Source organism: Xiphophorus hellerii, chromosome 13 (genome assembly GCF_003331165.1).
Source record: "Xiphophorus hellerii strain 12219 chromosome 13, Xiphophorus_hellerii-4.1, whole genome shotgun sequence".
In the NCBI taxonomy this organism is placed as follows: domain Eukaryota; kingdom Metazoa; phylum Chordata; class Actinopteri; order Cyprinodontiformes; family Poeciliidae; genus Xiphophorus; species Xiphophorus hellerii.
Genome location: NC_045684.1, coordinates 25,943,991 through 25,964,325, shown reverse-complemented (window position 1 = coordinate 25,964,325; position 20,335 = coordinate 25,943,991). Strand labels below are relative to the sequence as shown.

The 20,335-nt window shown below is 38.3% G+C and overlaps 1 protein-coding gene across 1 annotated transcript; it reads left to right on the top strand.

The window, feature by feature from the left end:
* Positions 1 to 1,104: 1,104 nt before the first annotated feature.
* Positions 1,105 to 11,683, top strand: tmem200b (transmembrane protein 200B). The gene is made up of 2 exons (XM_032581766.1): positions 1,105 to 1,958; positions 5,630 to 11,683. Exon 2 carries the CDS (start codon positions 5,669 to 5,671, stop codon positions 6,935 to 6,937), a length of 1,269 nt encoding a protein of 422 aa, XP_032437657.1. The 5' UTR covers positions 1,105 to 1,958; positions 5,630 to 5,668; the 3' UTR covers positions 6,938 to 11,683.
* The last annotated feature ends 8,652 nt before the right edge of the window (positions 11,684 to 20,335 follow it).

The following is a 20,335-nucleotide window of genomic DNA, read 5'->3' as shown; positions in this document are numbered from 1 at the left end:
AGTTGAAGAATAACACTCTGCGACCTGGAGGGAGCGTGGCATGACATGTCTCATTCACATTAACCAAAAAAAAAAAAAAAAAACCCCAGCAAAAACAAGTTGCTCCAAAACCTCAAGTCAGAACAGACGTAAATGTGCTGTGGTTGTGGAGCTACTATAACCAGGAATTCAGACCAGATCAGTTCTACTTTATATAGACCATAAGTGAATCAGCTACATGTGAAAAGAAAGAATTTAAAAGCATATGTAAACTTTAAATTTATAACCCTTCAGACTTGATTATGCAACACTGGTTCTCTACCACTAGGTGGAACCAAAAAGCAGTGTTCATGACTTTCTGTAAAACACTGTTGTACAAAATCAATCCCATTTAGCCCAGGGTTCCCTAGCAATAAGTATACAGAATGATGCAATAGGTTTATGTTGAAACTTATTGTTCATTATGTCCCTAGGACAAAATTTCTTTCAAGGCCACAACAGAATTTTCAGATGGCACCCCTTTTATAATGCCTTTTTGGGGACTGACATGTCCCCATCCTTGCTTGACACCTTGTTCACATGGTACCTAATGTTGACTTATCTTCCTGAAGTCCTGAGCCAATGTGTAGGGAATTTGTGGATGCCACTTGTTTCTAAGAAAGGTTTCTTGTGACTGAGGAGCATAGCATGTGGTCAATTCTACTTTAGTAAAGAAACCCATCAGCAGCGGACTGCAGCCAAAAGGAAGAAGTAACGACAAGCTTACAGGAAATGTAGAGAAGTCGAAAGTATAATATTTGTCTTTGAAATGTATTAGAGTGAAAGTTGTAAATCCTCCAAAACGGGGGAAAAAATACTGAAATAAAGATACTCAGAAAATATACTTCAGTACTCAGGTAGATGTACTTTGTTACTGGCCACATTATTATAAAAGTAAGCAACACTGCTGGGTTTTGGAATTTTACAAGTTAATGAGATCAGTACACTATAAAATAAAGATTTTGATTCCACCTGAAGAAACTTAAAAGTACTGTCTTTGCCAGACATTTTCTTCTGTTAATGATGTGGTAATGGCTAAGTAATCAACTACAGAAGATGAGATGCCGTTGCATAAATAAAAATGCTAAATTCATGCTGAGTTATACCATTTAATTTTTGTTTGATATCAAAGTATTTTTTCATTTTAATAGGATTAACCCATTCATCTGTCCTGAACAATTGATACCTAACCATTAACTAATTAATTTTATACTTAATGTATTCACCCAAAATATTTTCTCATTGGCTAGACTATGTATTCCCATTTTTTCACAAGTTCATAAATGATGATGTCTCTGATTTGTTTCTTATAATTCTCAACACATAGGTTCTGCTTTAAGAACGCTTGCTGCATTTTGAATGAGCGTTGTGCTGCAAACCCTATTTCGAAAATGTTGTGCACAGAATCAGGAATGTTGTTCAGTTGACTGCTGGATCATGCAGGCAACGGCCGCAGGCACTCAGTAGAGCGGGAGGGGCAGCTCTGTGGGGTACAAGGAGTTGGCAGACACGGTGCTTTGTCCTTCTTCACTCTCACACTGATGAGGATGTATTGGAATACGGGCAACAGTTGGAATGACTTTAGCCTGGGCTTTATGTATCGCCATTGATTTAGATGGATTCCACAAGCTATTAGTCAGTTTAGATCGGAGAGGGGCACCCAAGTTTTCTCAAGTGACCGGCTGCTAATTGAATCGATCATAATTTCTGGAAGAGAGATTCCTCTTTTATCAGCAAGTAGAGTGAGAACTGCAGTCAGGCCAACTCGCTTGCCGAGGATTATGCAGAATTGTCGGTGTGTTCATTGAGCTGCTGGAGGCAGAAGTATGGGAATGGTGCAACCCGGACAGTCTGTCAAATTCTGCTCGGTCTCTAACACGAGGAGAAACCCTAGCACTGCACGTCGCGGTACGACAGTGTAAGATTGGTCATCGCTAAGGTAAACACAAAACGATTTTGTCCTTTCAATAAGAAACTGTAGACTAGTTTTTATTATGGACTTTATGCAGTAAGCTAGTTCCTACGGCGTCGCCGTCTTTCTGGTGTTCAGGCAAGCTTGTGAGGCTTTTGCATTGCACACAACTAAATATATAAGTATTATTACGTTTTATTGACGTGTCCCACCCAAGAAGGTCATCAGACAATGGGCTCTCCATGAACATTTATTGCCATCACGTAACACAACTTGTGGCTTCTTTGGAGCGAGCTGGCTTTTAATTAGCTGCCTCACATAGTGGGAAGACAATAAATAATAAAGATGAACATAGCCACACTCAATTCTGCCTCCCGCAGAACAATGGGGGTCAAAGTGTCTTGACACTGCTTTCAAGTGTACTTGACGTGTTATTGTCAAGTGCGCTCAGCACCCATGACAATTCTTTATAGCATAAAGTTGTCTGCTCAGATAAACAGTGTGATGTGAAATATATCATCTTATTAACCCTGCTGCAACAGACATGTTTATGTTACAGTCAGAATGTAAGGGCATCTAAATGTCATGGAACTATTAAAAAAATATGCAATATATAAACATGGTTATGTACACTTGTGAAAAAATGTTGCACCTCAGATTGCATTCTTGATCATTTTAAGTGAAAATTGGCATACAGTGTCAAAATCAGATTTTGATCATCAATATAGATGAGAACCAATTAGTGCAATTAAAACATATCTTTAGTCTCATAGTGTGATGATGTAAAAAATCACTTAAACCTAAGATTAGATTAACTTCCCAAACAACACAATCAAAGGCATTATATACACACCACAAAAGTATGTGTTCAATCCATTTATGTTTTTAAGAAGCCTCAGAGGCAGGGCTTGAAATAGAGCCACTGCTTCTCCGCCTCGAAAGGAGTAAGTTGAAGTAGTCTGGACTGATCAGGATGCTCTGAGGTTTTCCAGAACAGACGGATGGATGGAATGGACCAGCAAGAGTCTCTACTTGATTTGAGAGACAAAACATTTGTGGTATTTAAAACTTGAGGCTGAGGGCTCGACCTTTTTTATTATTTTCGGTTTTCTGATCTGATTCTAATTGATAAGTTATAATAAATCAATCAATACATTCCACTAAATATCTACATTAGTTTGTGATATATGTTGCTTTTCCTAGCATAAAAAAATAATAAATCACCAAAGAAGTCATATGCAGTAAGATAAATCTGTAAAAAAAGTGATGTTTCTGAAAATAACATTTTGAGCTGTTATGAATGCATGATTTAATCTGACATCTGTTTTTGTCATATGATGTGCAAAAATTTTATGAGCTCCATAATTATTCAAAAAGGTACATAATTGTTGCAACAAATAAAAAATATTACAATAATTTTATGATATCTAAAATTTGAGGTTGTCAGAAAAAAATTATTTCATGACAAATATGTGGATCACCATAGATAAAATACTGGGATGGGATAAGTTAAAAGCCTGGAAGTATGCCTAACTCAGATGCTGTAAGAGCAAATGCAATCATGTTGGTTCTTTTAGTTTTACACAGTTGCTTCAATAAAGGTGAGTGGCAATGGTTTCATAGATATACACCGTGTTCCAAATTATGATGCAAATTGGATTTAAGTGTCATAAAGATAACATTTTTGTTGTGCTATTAAATTTATAGATGGTATTGTGTGTCAGGGCTCTTTGAATCACTGTAATTCATTTCAGAGAGCTGGTTGATTAGTTTGTCTTGTGAGCTCAATTAAAGGAAATCTACTTAAGAAGGATGTTCCACATTATTAAGCAGACTACAGGTTTCAAGCAATATGGGAAAGAGAAAGAATCTCTGCTGACAAAAATCATCAGATAGTGTAGTGCTGTATGACAAGGTATGAAAACATGAGATATTTAACAAAACTGAAACGTTATCGTACTGTGAAGAGATTTGTGGCTGATTCAGAACAAAGATGGGTTTGTACAGATAAAGGCATAATGAGGAAGGTTTCTGTTAGACAAATTCATGGGATTAAGAGAGCAGCTGTTAAAATGCCCTTACAAAGCAGCAAACAGTTATTTGAAGCTGCTGGTGCCTCTGGAACCTCAAGATGGAGGATCCTCCAGAGGTTTGCGGTGCATGAACCTACTATTGGGCCCCTAACCAGAGCTCACAAGCAGAAACGGTGGCAGTGGGCCCAGCCGTACATGAAGATTAATTTTCAAACAGACTTGTTCACTAATGACTGCTGTGCAACCCTGGATGGTCCAGATGGACGCAGTAGTACATTGGTGGTGGATGGCCACCACGTCCCAACACGGCTGTGACGTCAGCAAGGAGGTGGTGGAGTCATTTTTGGACTGAAATCATGAGGAGAGAATCATTGGTCGGTCCCTCCAGAGTCCCTGAAGGTGTGAAAATGACCTCAGCAAAGTATATGGACTTTCTGACTGATCACTTTCTTTCATTTTCTTGTATTTTCAAAAGAAGAGCCGTACCTTCAATAGAGAAATCATCTTCATGCATGACAATGCACCATCTCATGCTGCAAGGAATACCACTGTGTCATTGGCTGCTATGGGCATAAAAGGGGGAGAAACTCATGGTGTGGTCACCATCCTCTGACCTCTGACCTCAACCCTATTGAGAACCTTTGGAGTTTCCTCAAGCAGAAGATCTGAGGGTGGAATGCAGTTCATATCAAAACAGCAGCTCTGGGAAGGTATTCTGACATCCTGCAAAGAAATTCAAGCAGAAACTTTCCACAAACCCGCAAGAATTGTGCAGGTGATATCAAAGAAGGGCTCCTATGTTAACATGGAACTCGGTCTGTTAAGATGTTTTTGATTGAAATAACTTTTGATTTTAGTACATGTGACTAAAATGTGACCATTTTAGTACATGACCGTTTGCAGTTCTTTATAATCCACAAAATGTTTAGAACATCTGCTGTGCATAATAATTTGGAGTTGGGCTGCACAGTGGCACAGTTGGTAGAACTGTTGCCTTGCAACAAGAAGGTCCTGGGTTTGATTCCAGGCCTGGGGTCTTTCTGCATGGAGTTTTCATGTTTTCCCTGTGCATGGTGGGTTTTCTCCAGGTACTCCGGCTTCCTCCCACAGTCCAAAAACATGACAGTTTGGTTAACTGGTTTCTCTAAATTCTCCCTAGGTGTGTGTGCATGGTTGTGTGTCCTATCTGTTTCTTTGTTGCCCTGCAACAGACTGGCAACCTGTCCAGGGTATACCCCGCCTCTCACCCAGAACACCATCACCCCTCCCGACAAGGGTGTTAGAAAATGGATGGATGGATGGCATTTTGAGTTTTTTATTTTTGAAAAAAATACTGTTCTTATGAGGAGCTTTGTTCAGTAAAATTTGATTTATACTGTAATAGTTCATGACTTGAAAATTATACTGACCATCATTTGCATTAACCATTTCAGAAAATTTGAGAAAATATCACTTGCATAATAATTTGGAACACGTTGTATGCCTAATCATTATGATCAAATGTTTCTATACTGTGTGTATTTTCATCCAATTTTGCATCCTTATCACCAGAGTTGTGTTTCCAATTTGTACTTGGAAAAGACACTCTGATAAATTCTATTATAATTAATCTTTATGTTCTGCCTGGTGGATTAGGAGTTAGCTGTATTAATTTTTCAAATGTACTTTTCTCACAGGCAGAGTTTAAGCAGTACGAAACTGTGCCATGAAGACTGAGATGTGCAGAGGTATTAGACCACCATCTCCTCCCTGCAGACGGAAGCCGCGTTTCTGTCTACGAGGCAGAATGAAGAAGGACAGGATGATTCAAGGCAAGCTTCGCATCCGTTCTATGCCCGGAGCATTCCTGGTTCTCGGGGTTATTGTGGTAGCTGTTGGCACTGCTCTGGCTGTAGCTGGTTACTGGCCCTATCGGTTGTCAAGGTCATCCATAATAGAAGATACAGAACCGGAAAGCATTTCGGATCCACAGCCATCCAGTTGGAGCCTGAGTACCAAGGGGCTCTTTTCTTCAGCCAGTCTCCTCCATGGTGACCGCATGAAGCTCCTGGGGCCAGTAATCATGGGAGTCGGACTATTCATCCTGATATGTGCAAACACTGTCCTATATGAAAATAGAGATAGAGAGACTCAGATGCTGCTAGCTCAGATGCGCAATGTTATCTGTTCTGTATCAGCAGCTGTGCCCTCTGCAGGTCTCAGAGACTTGGCAGTAGCCAACTCTATGACCAAACACTATCAGTGGGTAAGCACTCTGCCTGCTGCTCATCTCAATATCATGTGTCTGCAGCAGCTGGCATGTTCTGAGCCCCTACTGCAGACCACCTACATCAGGGATTCGCATCCGGAGGAGGGAAATGTGGAAGGCATCTACCAGCAAACAGACCTGAAGACAGAAGCTCTGACTCATCACAAAGAGTCAGAGCCTGTACCCTCACCCCCTTCAACCTTGTGTAAGTCATGTGATCACTGCCAGGTAAACAGTAATTCGCAGACAGGGGAAGAACTGTGGAGCAAACACTGTTTCAATTTACAGACTGCCCCACTCCTCAAGCTTAATTTCTGCCTTGTATCTGCAAGCTCCATGTCCAACCTTAAGCTGGAAGAAGTGGATGTTCCAGCTGCCCAACACAGACGTTGTCAGAGTATGAGCTACAGGACTAAGCCTTACAAAGCCCAAATTGGGCTGCACTTCGAGAAGGAACTCTTCCCATGCAAAAAGAACATTCAGACAAATCAGCTCCAAATCAATAAAAAAGAAATAAGTTCCCAGGGTTGTGTGAGGATCCCTGTAGAGACGACAGATGCAGAAGAGGACCAAACCGGTGGAAGCTGGCCTCGACTAGAACTGGGAAGTGGGAGACGATACCTGAAACTGGAGAACAAAGAGGACTCTGTGGACAAATTCCTGAACCAGTTGGAGCATCAGTGTTCCTACTGGGATAAGAGTTTTGGCTCTGGGCCATTCCAGTGACAGATGTTGGATTAAAAAAAACTTGAAAAATAATAAAATAAAATATTTTTCTATTTTTAGTCTTAAATTATTTGGGATTAGATAAATGATGTCATACAATATAGACTAAATTATTTACCAGCAGAATTATCAAAAATTACTTTGTTGTGGGTGAAGTGTTGAAGAGCAACTATGACTTTTTAATTTGGATAGAAGTAATTGAAGCTTTACATCTTTAAAGAAGAGGAGCATCACAAACTGCCTGCTGAAGAAAAGTGGAGATATTGCTTGCCTTTTCAATTTGGTTTGGCAGTAAAACAAGAAACTACCATTTCTTGCCAAATGAATGGGCTTGTTTCCCATACAAAAATTGTGCACTGGTAGTAAAGACACGCAGTAGTGTTACTTCTCTATAAACATTTCTGAACCAATTTATCAGGGCTTATGAGGCCATAAAGTGCTGACAGCTCTCAAAAAATGGAACTACTATATAAGATGGGACATCTTTTCTTATGTTTCTAATGACAAATGCAATGCATGTTACAATAGACCACATATGCAAACTAAATGTCAATGAAATGTTCTGCTATTTGTCCAAAATAATTGTAACTTTTTCTACAACTTGGATCTTATTTTCTTGTTTGGCAAATATTTATATCAGTTCTGATTACATTATTTTGTCTTTTTGTCCTCCCTTATTGCCAGTTCACATGGCATGCTGTACTAATAACTTGTGACATCAATGTTTTGACTTAACTTTGAGCTACTCCTCCAAGTATGCACTCATAATGTAGTTTTCTCGTAACTTGCACTTTGTGAAACTTATAATTTTCAACACATCCAGTAAACGGTGGGATCTAAGTTCTATAAAGCATCTTCTTGATGTTTATGGATATGATAAATTGAAATGTCTATACCATAAAGAAGACTTGGCTTCTTCAGGCATGTTGGTGCTTCAGTATTTTACACTTAATTTAAGACTAAGTTTTGAGCAAGCGTTTTTACTATTTTTCATAACTGAAACTAACCATCAATGACATCCTGGACCTCCAGAGCCACCCAAGCCAAACTTTCACCACGTCGCCAGTCGGGGTAGGCTGGTGAACTTCCTGCATCACCCAGGTTGGTTTCCCTATTGCACATCATGGGCACACCACCAGGATCACCACTGGCCTTGACCTACAACTTCTCTCAGTCAGATTGCGACACAACGTGCATCATTAGGGTACCCGTCCAATATTCAGGTGACCTGGACATCCAATACATTCGCCGCAACTGAATTGATGGAATGAGTCTTTCATGCCTCAGCACGCCCAATCCGCCATTGCGGGTATGTGAATACAGCAGTCCATGTATTGGGATCATGTGGATAGGAGTTCCACCAATCTCCCAGGCATCACAGCCATTTTACACACCCTTATCTATGTAGAACCTGTGGCACTTCCTGGACTGAACCCACAGCAAGACTGTGTTTATTTTTTCTGACCCATGACATCCACTATAATAATGAATAATAAAGAAAAGTTAGTGTCTTCCACAAACTTGAAGTGAATGCGATAAAATCGCACTTCACTTCAATTTTATCGCATTGAAGTGAATGCAATTTTACTGAAGTGAATTTTATCGCATTCACTTCAATGCGATCACGCCATACATGACGGAATGGTTGCTAACTGGTTGAAGGCAGCAATGCAACCTGTGCTGCTAATTAACACAAAATCAATCAATTCCATGTCAAACATACCTCACCAATTTGTGGCGTCTACTTAAGCTGTCAACTTCGTGCATCGATCAATAAGTCGTACTGCCTGTTTATTTGCTGCTTTTCAGCCCCGGCGTCTTCCCAGCATCACCCCATAGCTTCCAAGGTCATGTATATAACAATATGACTCTCATTTAAGGGAATGATAACTGGCTATCATTCCCTTTAAGTGCTGACCTGTTGAACAACAGTGATGTTGTAGCTTAGTGATGAGGTTGGAATGTAGATGGCAAGCCCAACTTTTTTCAATATTTTATAATAAAGGTGGACATATTTAAACATGTCCACGTGAGTTGGCTGAAATATGGATTTGAAAATTGTACAGTTAGCTGAAACAGTGGCTCTTAAAGTGATCCATGATTAGTTGTAACGATAGACTTTTATTGACAAATATTTATTTTACATGTAAAAACAATACACTAATAATACTGCAGGTTGAATAGTTTTTATAAATTTTAATCAAATATTGTCACACGTACATCACCATGTTGTTCACGCTGCTATACATTCTGGGTAAATGAAGTCTACTTGGTGTACAACTTGGTGTAGCTCTGTCCAACCAAAACAGTGATGAGTAATGTCATTAAGTCTTTTCACATTGAACTGAAGTGGATTGAAATCAGTGGGACTGTAGAGATGAAGGTGAGGAGGAGGAAGAGGAAAGAGTTGGTGTTTTGCTGCTGCTGCCACCTTCAGCTTTATAATTGAAACACTGAACAACACTTACCTCTGGTTGTAACTTTGTGATCCAGTAAGTAGTTTTATAATTCTGTATCCGATCTTTGGTCTAGTGTCAGAATGTGGTTTCACATTCAGTACTGGCAGCAGTAGCAATAGCTCCGTTATCATCTAAAGGAGCTCCCTAAAAGAGACCTCTTGTCTCTGATGTTTCTCCCAGTGTCTGTAGTTCTATGTCCGGACTCTAAACAGCTGATTAGGATCCGGTCTTAAGTCCGGTGTCAGTCCATGGTTTCACATTCAGTACCCGCAGCAGTATCCGTAGCATTTCAAATAGGTTCCAGAGCTGCACATCTGATGTTTCTCCCATTGTCTTTAGCTCACTAGCTTGTGGCAGCAGGGTTTAGGCGCTTTTTTAATAAAAAATGTCGGCATGGCATTTGTTTTTAGCTTGCGACGGTAACGACCACCTGTTAGAGCCTGTGCCAGTTTTGCTCGTACAAATGACTTAGTCTTCTGGAGAGAAATGCACTTAGGTCCTTTGGAAATTGTGTCTGATATCACAAACAGCAATTTTGTATTTAATAAGAAAATTACAATATATTTAGACGAATATGTTTGACTAATCATGGATCCCTTTAAGAATGTTTTTCTCATGTTATTTATCTTAAGCCATTCAATTAAAAAACAAACAAATCTGTTTGGAGGGAAAGCTGAAATAATGAAAAAGTGCAATAGCCTAGTTGCTTAGGGATCCACAGGCTTAAAATAACACACTGTTGAAGCAGAAACTATTTAAACAAATTTTAACGTGTAGACTTTGAGTGCCACTTTACAAAACATGCTTCTCTTTTGTTTCATTTTTACTTCAGTGAAGCTACACAACTCTCCTGACCAAACATACTTCACTAAAGGTGTTTTCAGTGAATGAATGGTATATTTTTACCTCTGTTAATGCTCACATTTTTACGTCCTGTATAAACGTGAAAAAGTTCTGTTTTGATTTTTTTTAAAAGTAACTTGACATAATTTACTTTTACTATTTGGTCACTGGAAGGGACAATTGCTTTCTATATGTCTTTCAAAGACAGTTGTTCTAAAGGTTTGATCTAGAGCATATGTGTCAAACTCAAGGCCCAGGGGACAAATCCTGTTCGCCTTAGCTTTTCATGTGGCCCTTTAGATTCCAAATTACATCAATAAGTCCTTCCAGATTTTAACAAATCTCTCAAAATTCTCACAAAATCAACAGATTCTCCACATTTTGTTCAGATTTTACAGTAAATTTCCTCAAAATTGGCATTCAAGTGACAGCTGCCTCAGCCTTACTTGATGTCACGTTATAGTGTGTAACTGATGCAGCGAGTAACAAAAAGTCACTTTTAATACATAAGAGCAAATATCATAAAAATTCCTTACAAATGTTTCTAAATTGGCACCACAACATCTGTAATGTGATTGCAAAAAAAAAGAAAACCCACTAAGACAAAAAACAACAATCACAAAATCTTGGAGGAACATCTATTTATTGACAATTTAACAGTTTATTTAGTTTTATCAATACATTCTGGCACAACCGGCCCTTTAAGAACATTCAGATTTATGATGTGGTCCAAAATGAAAATAAGTTTGACAGCCCTGATCTAGAGGTTTTGTGGATGCTATCTGACCTCCAGCTTTAACGTTTACTGTTAAAGTTGGAAACTGGATGGAAATGAGTAACAGTGTTAAGCATTTATATATCCTTTGATTAAATAACATGGTGCCTCATCCTGTGATTAACGTTGTTGTTAAGGTCCAAAGTTTTTAAAAAAGACCCAAGTCATACAAAGACGACCATTTTTGTGCCATCAGTATTTTCTTATTATTAATATTAATGGTTTTTAATTGATTCTGAGTGTGTCTGTGTTTATGTGGTCACCACATTCACAAACATCCTTTACTTTCTCAGCCCTTGATCTCATCCTCTGATTTCAAAGGAAGATTGGTTCACAAGTCCACCTGGATCTTGTGTAATTCTTAGTGTCTGGGTGAGTTCCAGCATTCTGCCTTTCATGTTTTAGTGTTTGTGCTGTCTGTTGTGTTATATCAAACTCTTAAATGTATACCAAGCAATACGATCAATCTGACAGAACAGTAAATAGTAGTGTCTTGTCCTGTGTATGTAGTAGGTTTAAATGTAATGGTTATGCCTGTGTTGCTAATATTAAACATTCAGTTAGTAGGAGATAAAAAAAATATTATAGCACTCTCCCTGTCAAGACAGATATCAGCTTAAATTAGAGCTGTGCTGTTGATGTCTCAATTAAAACTGTCCAAAAACTGTCCCTGGTGTACATTTTTCATGCATATACTCATCTCTCTGTATAAATGAATCAGTGATGATACTTTTTCCCTCCTGTTCCACAGTAAGAGCTTCTTCAGTTGTAAGATCAGGTAGTGGTTGGAGGTTCTAGTTGTAGTGTAAATGCTTTTGTGGTCATTATCCTGAGCTGGCCAGTATAATGATTTGTTTTTCTAGTATGAGACAGTATAAGACATATAACTGATGATATTCTTAAGAATTTATCAGAATTTATGTATCAGAATAACAAATATCATTTACTTGTTTATTCATTGTAATATTACAAATATTGTCCAGTAGAGCAAACGAAGGACCACGGCGCATCAGCTCATGAGACGAACAATTGGATGGAATGCCTCAGTGCTGCATGAAGTTTCATCTCGCCATCACTCGCTTGGTTTATGTCATCTTGATTGAGAGAAGGTTTCTTAAGGTTTAACTACAGAGACTTTAAAATCTTGTGGTATGTGCCCATTTGCTAAAAGTAGATATCTAAAATAGGGATACAAAAGAAGGGGAACACTTCTTTAAATAATTTGATTGGGTGGTTTGGTCCAACATGCAAGTTGAAGGTATGGAAGCAGCTAATATTTGTGATAACTCAGAAAGCTCAACTGACTGAGCAAACCTCCTTTGAATAATTACCTTGTTTTTTATAGGCTAGATCAGGGGTAGGAAATCCCAGGCTCAAGGGTCGTGTCCTTTAACTCTTAGACGTATCCCTGGTCCAACACACTTCAATAAAATAGCCAGATCACCTCCTAATTGCAGCTAAGTTCTCCAGAGTCCTGCCAATGACCTCATTATTTGACTGTGTTTAAGTAAAGATACATTAAAGGCTGCCCACTCCTGGACTACTCCTGTAGCTATTCCCTGGGCTAGATTATTTAAATGCTATTACATCATTCTTTGCCCTTAGCAATAAGTTCATTTTTATGTATTCTTGAGTACAAGTATATTAAGATCATGTAATTGTAGTATACTGATGTAGTATAGAAAGTATACTAATTAAATACTTCTACCTAATTTGGGGCATTTTTAAGTTAAAAAAAATACTTTAAGTGTACATTTATAAGGACATTTTAAATGGACCAAATTATACATTCAAGTATGTCTTGATGACATTAAAATCTGGATAAACTTTCTTCTTTTACATTCTGACAAAATGGAAGTTGCTGTTTTTTGACCAGAGCCCCTGAAAAGGAACTTGCTTAATGTCATCACTTGATCTGGATGACACAGCAGCTGACAGATGTGAGGCGAAATGAGCTGCAAACAGGTGAAATGGCACAGCAAATGGCAAGACAAATTAAACATGTAAAAAACAAAAAACAAATGCAGCAGAAAACTGAAAAAATGCTGAATAATAGAAAATAGAAGCAAAAGCCATCAATCAACTAAACAAATGCAAGCAAAAAAGGCTGCAATCACAAACAAAGCACTGCAATCACAGGAAAAAGAAGCAAGGGGGAGAAACACTGCAAATAGCAAAAACATTTGCAAACTCACTGCACAAAATGGAAGAGCGCCGGAGGAGAATCAAACAAAGAACAAATCATATCGGACCAGATCCTCAGTAAAAATAAGAAGTGTAAGTGGTGAGTACAGGTGAGTACATTATTAATTTATCACAAAAAGTTGTTTTAAGATGATTTTAGGAGAGAAAGTAATCCTCATTGTGGAATCTATCACTCAGTCCATCCAAAATTAGGCTTCTTTGAAATGTACACCAGAATATTTAAAGTAGCATAACTCCACTAACAGGGCTGGCGGCTGCAGGCTCTTCAGGTAGCCCAGCGTGTAAGTGTTTATTGTATTTGCATATGTGTCGTTTAATACTTGTATCAAAATATAAAATTACTTTCTGGAGATTTTGATACTGCTCAGTATCTTTTAAACTTTGCCACAATTAACTTACATTCCCTTCCTTGGAATTTTTTAGTATGCAAAGTCATAGCAAGACAAATATTTTAAGACAGTACCCCTTAATAATCAAACAGAACATGTTTCACTTCTGCTTGTATATTTGTGTGGTTTTATTACATACAGTGTGGACCTTTTTATTTATTTTTCATTGTTTTATGAAAAACAATGAAAACAGCTCTTCGGGAGTTCCACAGTTCCAGGTTTGGATGCAGCTTCCCAGAAGTTCCCAGTGATCCGCTTCCTCCTCCTAACCTGCCATCGACTTCTTCACTGTCTCCTCATCATTTATATACTTAAATTATTGGAATATCTTCTCATGATTCCCTGAACACATCAGCTGATTAACTGAGTGTTTGTTATTCTAATAAATCCATTTTTATGAAATCATTTTTGTCCCATTTATTTTGTAAAATATGAGTTTACAATGCTGATGACGATAATAAAAGAAAAAAAAAGCTTGGTTAGCTTTTTTTTTCTATATAGTAAGTATTGTAAATAAATAATCCAGCTATAAAACAACAATTCTGGCTAGAAGCAGGTTGGTAAAAATTAAATACAAAACAATTCTTTTAAGTTTTTTTGCTTATGAATCCCAGACCAAATGAATAATGGAAAGAATTCAAAAGCTGTTCATTATGATTAGGCAATTGAGACCAATAATTAATAATAGTCTCATGAAGGGAGCAAAGGTTTTCATTTCTTAATGGACAGTCATGCTTCACTGGTAAAAGGTGTGTGAAAAGTATTATGAGGTGGTAAACCATTATTTATTTAGTTAATCTTTTTATAATCTATAATAATTATTTCAAACATTACCTACTAGATAGATTTGGGAAATAGCTAACATTTTTATTTTATTGTATTTTGGATAATCATGGATAAATACTTTTCTTTATAACTGTATCCTGTCTAATACATGACAGAATGGTAGACTAATGCTATTCAGAAAGAAAACTTACAATAAAAATAAAGAAAAAAGATCTACAGGGTTTGAATTCAGTATATTCTAGTTGTGGTTAATGTCTCTTAGAATTTGTAGTTTTTAAGCTGGAGCACTCAAGGTGAAAAATTGGGTGGACTGGCCCTTTAGCCATTTCCTGAATCAGAATCTACAATCAGAAGCCAACTTTAGCTTTGTATACAAAACAAAGTCAGTCATTTTTGAGTGAAGGTCTCATAATCAAATTAAATGTATGCTGCATTGCTCTTTGGTTACTCAAGTAAAAATGTTAATGTGGTACTTTTACTTTTACTAGAGTACATTTTTGTCTGTTTATTTGTACTTTTATTTAAGTACATTGTTTGAGTACTTTTTCCACCACTATCTATAAGAAATATACATATATACTGCCCAGTATCACAGTCTACATACAGTGGCTACACCTATGTAGTCACAGTAGGCATTTGATATAATGAGCATTATTATTAAATTAAAATCTTATATGATCCGATAAACCCATTCAGGATTGATTTATTTATTTTTTATGATTTTATGATTTTTTTTTTATTTTTACAACAGTAAGTAGAGAGAAATTGAAAGGGGGGAGACATGCAGCAAAAGTAATGAGGACTGGATTCGAACCCTGGACAACTTTTACAAGGGCTATAGCCTCCGTATACAGGGGGCGCTCTCTACACACAACTACACCAAGCAACGCCTCATGCAAGGTCTATTTACACTGAATGAAAAAGAAATATATATGAGGTGAATACCAAACAAAATATCAAAAACCACAATTCAGTCACTTTTTTGTGGTTTCAGGTAAAAGCTAATATTACTACTTTTGTTCCCTTTTTGATCCCTAACCTAAATTCTCTGTACACTCTGTGAATCTTAACTTACCACATCTAATGAGTGGAGCTATAGCACACCTCTGCAGTCTTACCCCCCCTGACCCCTCTCCAAAAAAAAATGTAAATCTCTTTTCAGAATTACTGACTTGTTTACCAATCACCTTATGGTAGCAGTCCGGAATCTAGTCCAGAACTACTGCTGCAGAATGGAGGACCAAGCAGAGATGAGGCAACCCTCTATGCAATTCAATCTCTCCCTCAGCCAACTTACATAAGGCCATACATTTTTAATTAAAAATGAAGAGATTGCACGAGAGCCTGTATTTTACCTGAAACAGAATAATTTCTAAAAGATTATTTTTCTCTGCAGATTTTTACATTTCTCTTCATACTTAGGTCTCTGCAGTCTGTAGGGTAAGAAGAGAAGTTACCAGCCCTTACAGTCCATATGTTTAATCACAAATCTAATATTATGTTTTACAAATTCCACAGTCTGAAATTCACTTGATGTTCAAATCAAATCAAATTTTATTTGCATAGTACTTTTCAGCAAGAAGGCAGTTCAAAGTGCTATACACCATAAAAACACAAAAATACGAAGTCATAGAGCACAGTCAACAACAGAAGGTTCACAATTTGTCAAGTGCCATCGTTACACATCAGAATGTTTATTAATGTTTCATTTATAATGTTTCAGATGCAACTTTAGATGGATTTTTGGTCTATATATAAAGACACTCAGTGTTTCAGCTATTTTGCAGTTTCTGGAAGTTTATTCCAGATTTGTGGCGATGAAATCTGGAATAATTCGCCTTAAAGTAGCAGTCTGGAATCTAGTCCAGAGCAAACATGGAGAAGCAGTGGAATGATGCAAAGCATCCCCAGAACCAGAGGTCTGGAAGGTTGATACAACAACAGCAGGTCTTTAATGTATTGTGGTCCTGAGCTGCTCAGTGATTTATAAACTACCAGCAATATTTTAAAGTCTACTCTCTTAGCTACAGGGAGCTAGTGTAAGGACTTTAGAACTGGGTGATGTACTCTAATTTTCTGGTTTTAGTGAGAATGTGAGCCGCAGCGTTCTGGATCAGATGCAGCTGGAAGACTGATTTTTTTAAGCAGACCTATAACGACACTGTTGCAATACAACTAAAGATAGACACATGGATGAGTTTCTCTAGATCTCGCTGACATTAGTTCTCTAATGTCTAAGGAAACAAAGAAACCTGAGTTCTTTATGTAAGACTCAAACCAGTTGAGTACTGGGCTAGAGAGTCCTACCCAACTCTCCAGTCATTTCACTAATATGTCATGGTCAACAGTGTCAAAATCTGCACTGAGGTCCAACAGAACCAGCACTGTGGTCCTACAACAGTCTGTGTTTATATGGATGTCATTGAACACTTTGACAAGGACAGCCTCAGTACTGTGGTGAGTGTGAAAATCAGACTGAAAGACATCAAAGTGGTTGGTTACTGTTAGGGAGGTAATTAACTTTTAAAACAGATTTTTCAATAATTTTGCTGATGAATGGGAGGTTGGAGATTGACCTGTAATTTTGAAGTAGTGATTTGTCCAGTTGGTTCTTTTTTATCAGTTGATAGGTTTATTTTATGTCCTAACCTGTAAAGAATCAACCAGACACAATTTTCTTTTCTGCAGAAGAGGAGGGTAGATCTGAGACACGGAAATCCGCTGTCAAACACTGTCTGGGATCAACTCTGCCCGATCTTTGTCTGCATTTGGCTTTATTAGAAAATACAAGGAAGGAGGTTGGGCTTTTTCACATAGTCACACAAAGAATTTGACCAATGACCTTTTTCTACAGGGTGTTCTGGAACCTTCTGTGGACATGCCCTTACAAGGGCATGGGGCTGACCGCAACTAATCAGTTGTAGCTGATAACACAGGAATGTGCAAAGTCTCTAGCTTCCAGGCAAACATCCTAAAAATGGTTAATAGTGTTTCACAGAAGAAAAGGAGTCAAGTAAACAACACACAAAATAATAATATGAAAACATAACCTTTCAAATAAACTCACAAGTAAATGAACTTAGATAATTTTTCTAACATCAGTGGTTTGATAACTGCTGTTTCTAAAGCCTGGGGGAGAGCACCTGGTGAGAGGGAGTAGTTTACTAATTTAATCCAATCATTTGCAATGACAGCGAGGACTTTCATAAGAAATGTGTAGGTAGGATGTTAAGACAGCAGGAACTTGAGCTTAATTGATCTATAATTTCTTCTAGGGTTTTATAATTAAGTAGTTGAAATTGGGTATAACATTGGCACTGGATTTAGTGTGGATGTGCAGATTAAATGTCTGATTTTTAAAACTTTCTCTTCAAAGAAGTTAGCAAATTCTTTCCAGGCCTTGTTTGATTACAGCTCAGTCACTGGAGGGTTTGTGAGCTTTTCAACTGTTGCAAACATTAATGACGCTCAAGCATTGTTAATATTTAGGCCCGAGCAGCAAAGCGCTGCGAAGGCCTATTGTATCTGTACTGTTTATTATTATTAGGCCCGAGCAGCAAAGCGCTGCGAAGGCCTATTGTATCTGTGCTGTTTATTATTATTAGGCCCGAGCAGCAAAGCGCTGCGAAGGCCTATTGTATCTGTACTGTTTATTATTATTATTATTATTATTATATTCTTATTATTCTTCCACCCAAATGAATTGCCTTTTTGGGGGCTTTATCATATTCAAAAACTCACCAAACTTGGCGGTCGCGACTAGAAAAATTCAAAATTTTGAATTTTAAGGTTGTCACAAAAATCGCAAAAAAAATTGCTCAACGGCGGCAACTAGCAATTTTCTGTTGACACAATGGTATGAACGTACTTCATCGTAGAGATATGAAATTTGGTACACTTGTAGAGCTCACCAAAAGACTCAGAACTTACATTTAATGTTATAAGCCAACTATCACAGGAAGTCGGCCATTTTGTATTGAAAGTCCATTTTTTACCTCGATTTTGACGTTTACAGCCTTCGTATTTGATCGAACTCCTCCTAGGGATTTTGATTGATCGGCTTCAAACTCGGTCAGTCTGATCATAAGGCATGTCTGATTTAAAGTTATCAAATTGGTGAGTTTTGGAGCATGTTGAAGGGGGGTTAGCAGGGGTCAAAGTTCACCTACTCGCCATGAAACACGAAACTCTTATAGTTCCTATACAAAAACACAGAGAGGGACCAAACTTTCATTGATTGATTGTCATCGGGTGTCCTAAAATACCCTGTGGTGAAATTATTTTTTTAAGTAGGCCACGCCCCCTGAGAACAGGAAGTGTCATGTTTTACTGTGAACGGCCGCTATCTTAGCCCTTTGACCTAATCAACATGAAACTGTGTCCAGAGACAGAAGACATGTTGGTGTGTTGAGTAATCCAACCCCGACCGGCTGCGATGAAGCAGGTGGGCGTGGCGGCGTTGTGAACGCCGTCGAATTTCGTTTGGCTCTGAATTCCACAATTTCGGGCCCCGCTCCTCCTAACTCACTAGGATGGATCCTTATCCACCCACCGACAGGAATTCATAACAAAATTTGGTGGGCGTGGCCTAATTTCTCTATAGCGACCCCTAGAGTATTTTAAATGAACAGCCCCATGCCATGCTTTATCCTAGAATTACGAAACTTGGTACACATGTGTATCTTGTCAGGACGTACAAAAAAGTCTCTTGGAGCCATGCTCTAAACCCAACAGGAAGTCGGCCATTTTGTATTGAAGGTCCATTTTGGACCTCGAGTTTGACGTTTACAGCCTTTGCATTTGATCGAACTCCTCCTAGGGATTTCGATTGATCGGCTTCAAACTTGGTCAGTCTGATCATAAGGCATGTCTGATTTAAAGTTATCAAATTGGTGACTGTATGAGCTTGCTGAAGGGGGGTTACCAGGGGTCAAAGTTCACCTACTCGCCATGAAACACGAAACTCTTATATTTCCTATACAAAAACACATAGAGGGACCAAACTTTCTGGGATTGATCGTCATCGCGTGTCCTAAAATACCCTGTGGTGAAATTATTTTTTTACGTAGGCCACGCCCCCTGAGAACAGGAAGTGTCATGTTTTACTGTGAACGGTCGCTATCTTAGCCCTTTGACCTAATCAACATGAAACTGTGTCCAGAGACAGAAGACATGTTGGTGTGTTGTGGATTCCAACCCCGACCGGCTGCGATGAAGCAGGTGGGCGTGGCGGCGTTGCGAACGCCGTCAAATTTCGTTTGGCTCTGAATTCCACAGTTTCGGGGTGAGCTGCTCCAAACTCACTAGGATGGATCCTTATTGACCCGCCAACAGGAATTCATAACAAAATTTGGTGGGCGTGGCCTAATTTCTCTATATCGCCCCCTAGAATATTTCAAAAAATCAGCCCCAAGCCATGCTTTAGCTTAGAATTACGAAACTTGGTACACATGTGTATCTTGTCAGGACGTACAAAAAAGTCTCTTGGAGCCATGCTCTAAACCCAACAGGAAGTCGGCCATTTTAGATTGAAGTTCATTTGACCTCGATTTTGACGTTTACAGCCTTCGTATTTGATCAAACTCCTCCTAGGGATTTCGATTGATCGACTTCAAACTTGGTCAGTCTGATCATAAGGCATGTCTGATTTAAAGTTATCAAATTGGTGAGTTTTGGAGCATGTTGAAGGGGGGTTAGCAAGGCTCAAAGTTCCCCTGTGATCGACTGTGTAATACAAAGGGCTTTGTCATGTGTAGGGCAATGCTGCCCTCTGGTGTCGAATTACTGAAATAATGAAACTATTTCAGTAATTTCAGTAATTCGACACCAGAGGGCAGCATTGCCCTACGGAATGACAGTTCAATGTTGAATTATAGAGGAAAAAATTAAATAATTTGTAATTCTAACACAAAAACTGACAGAGACACCAAAGTTTGAGTTA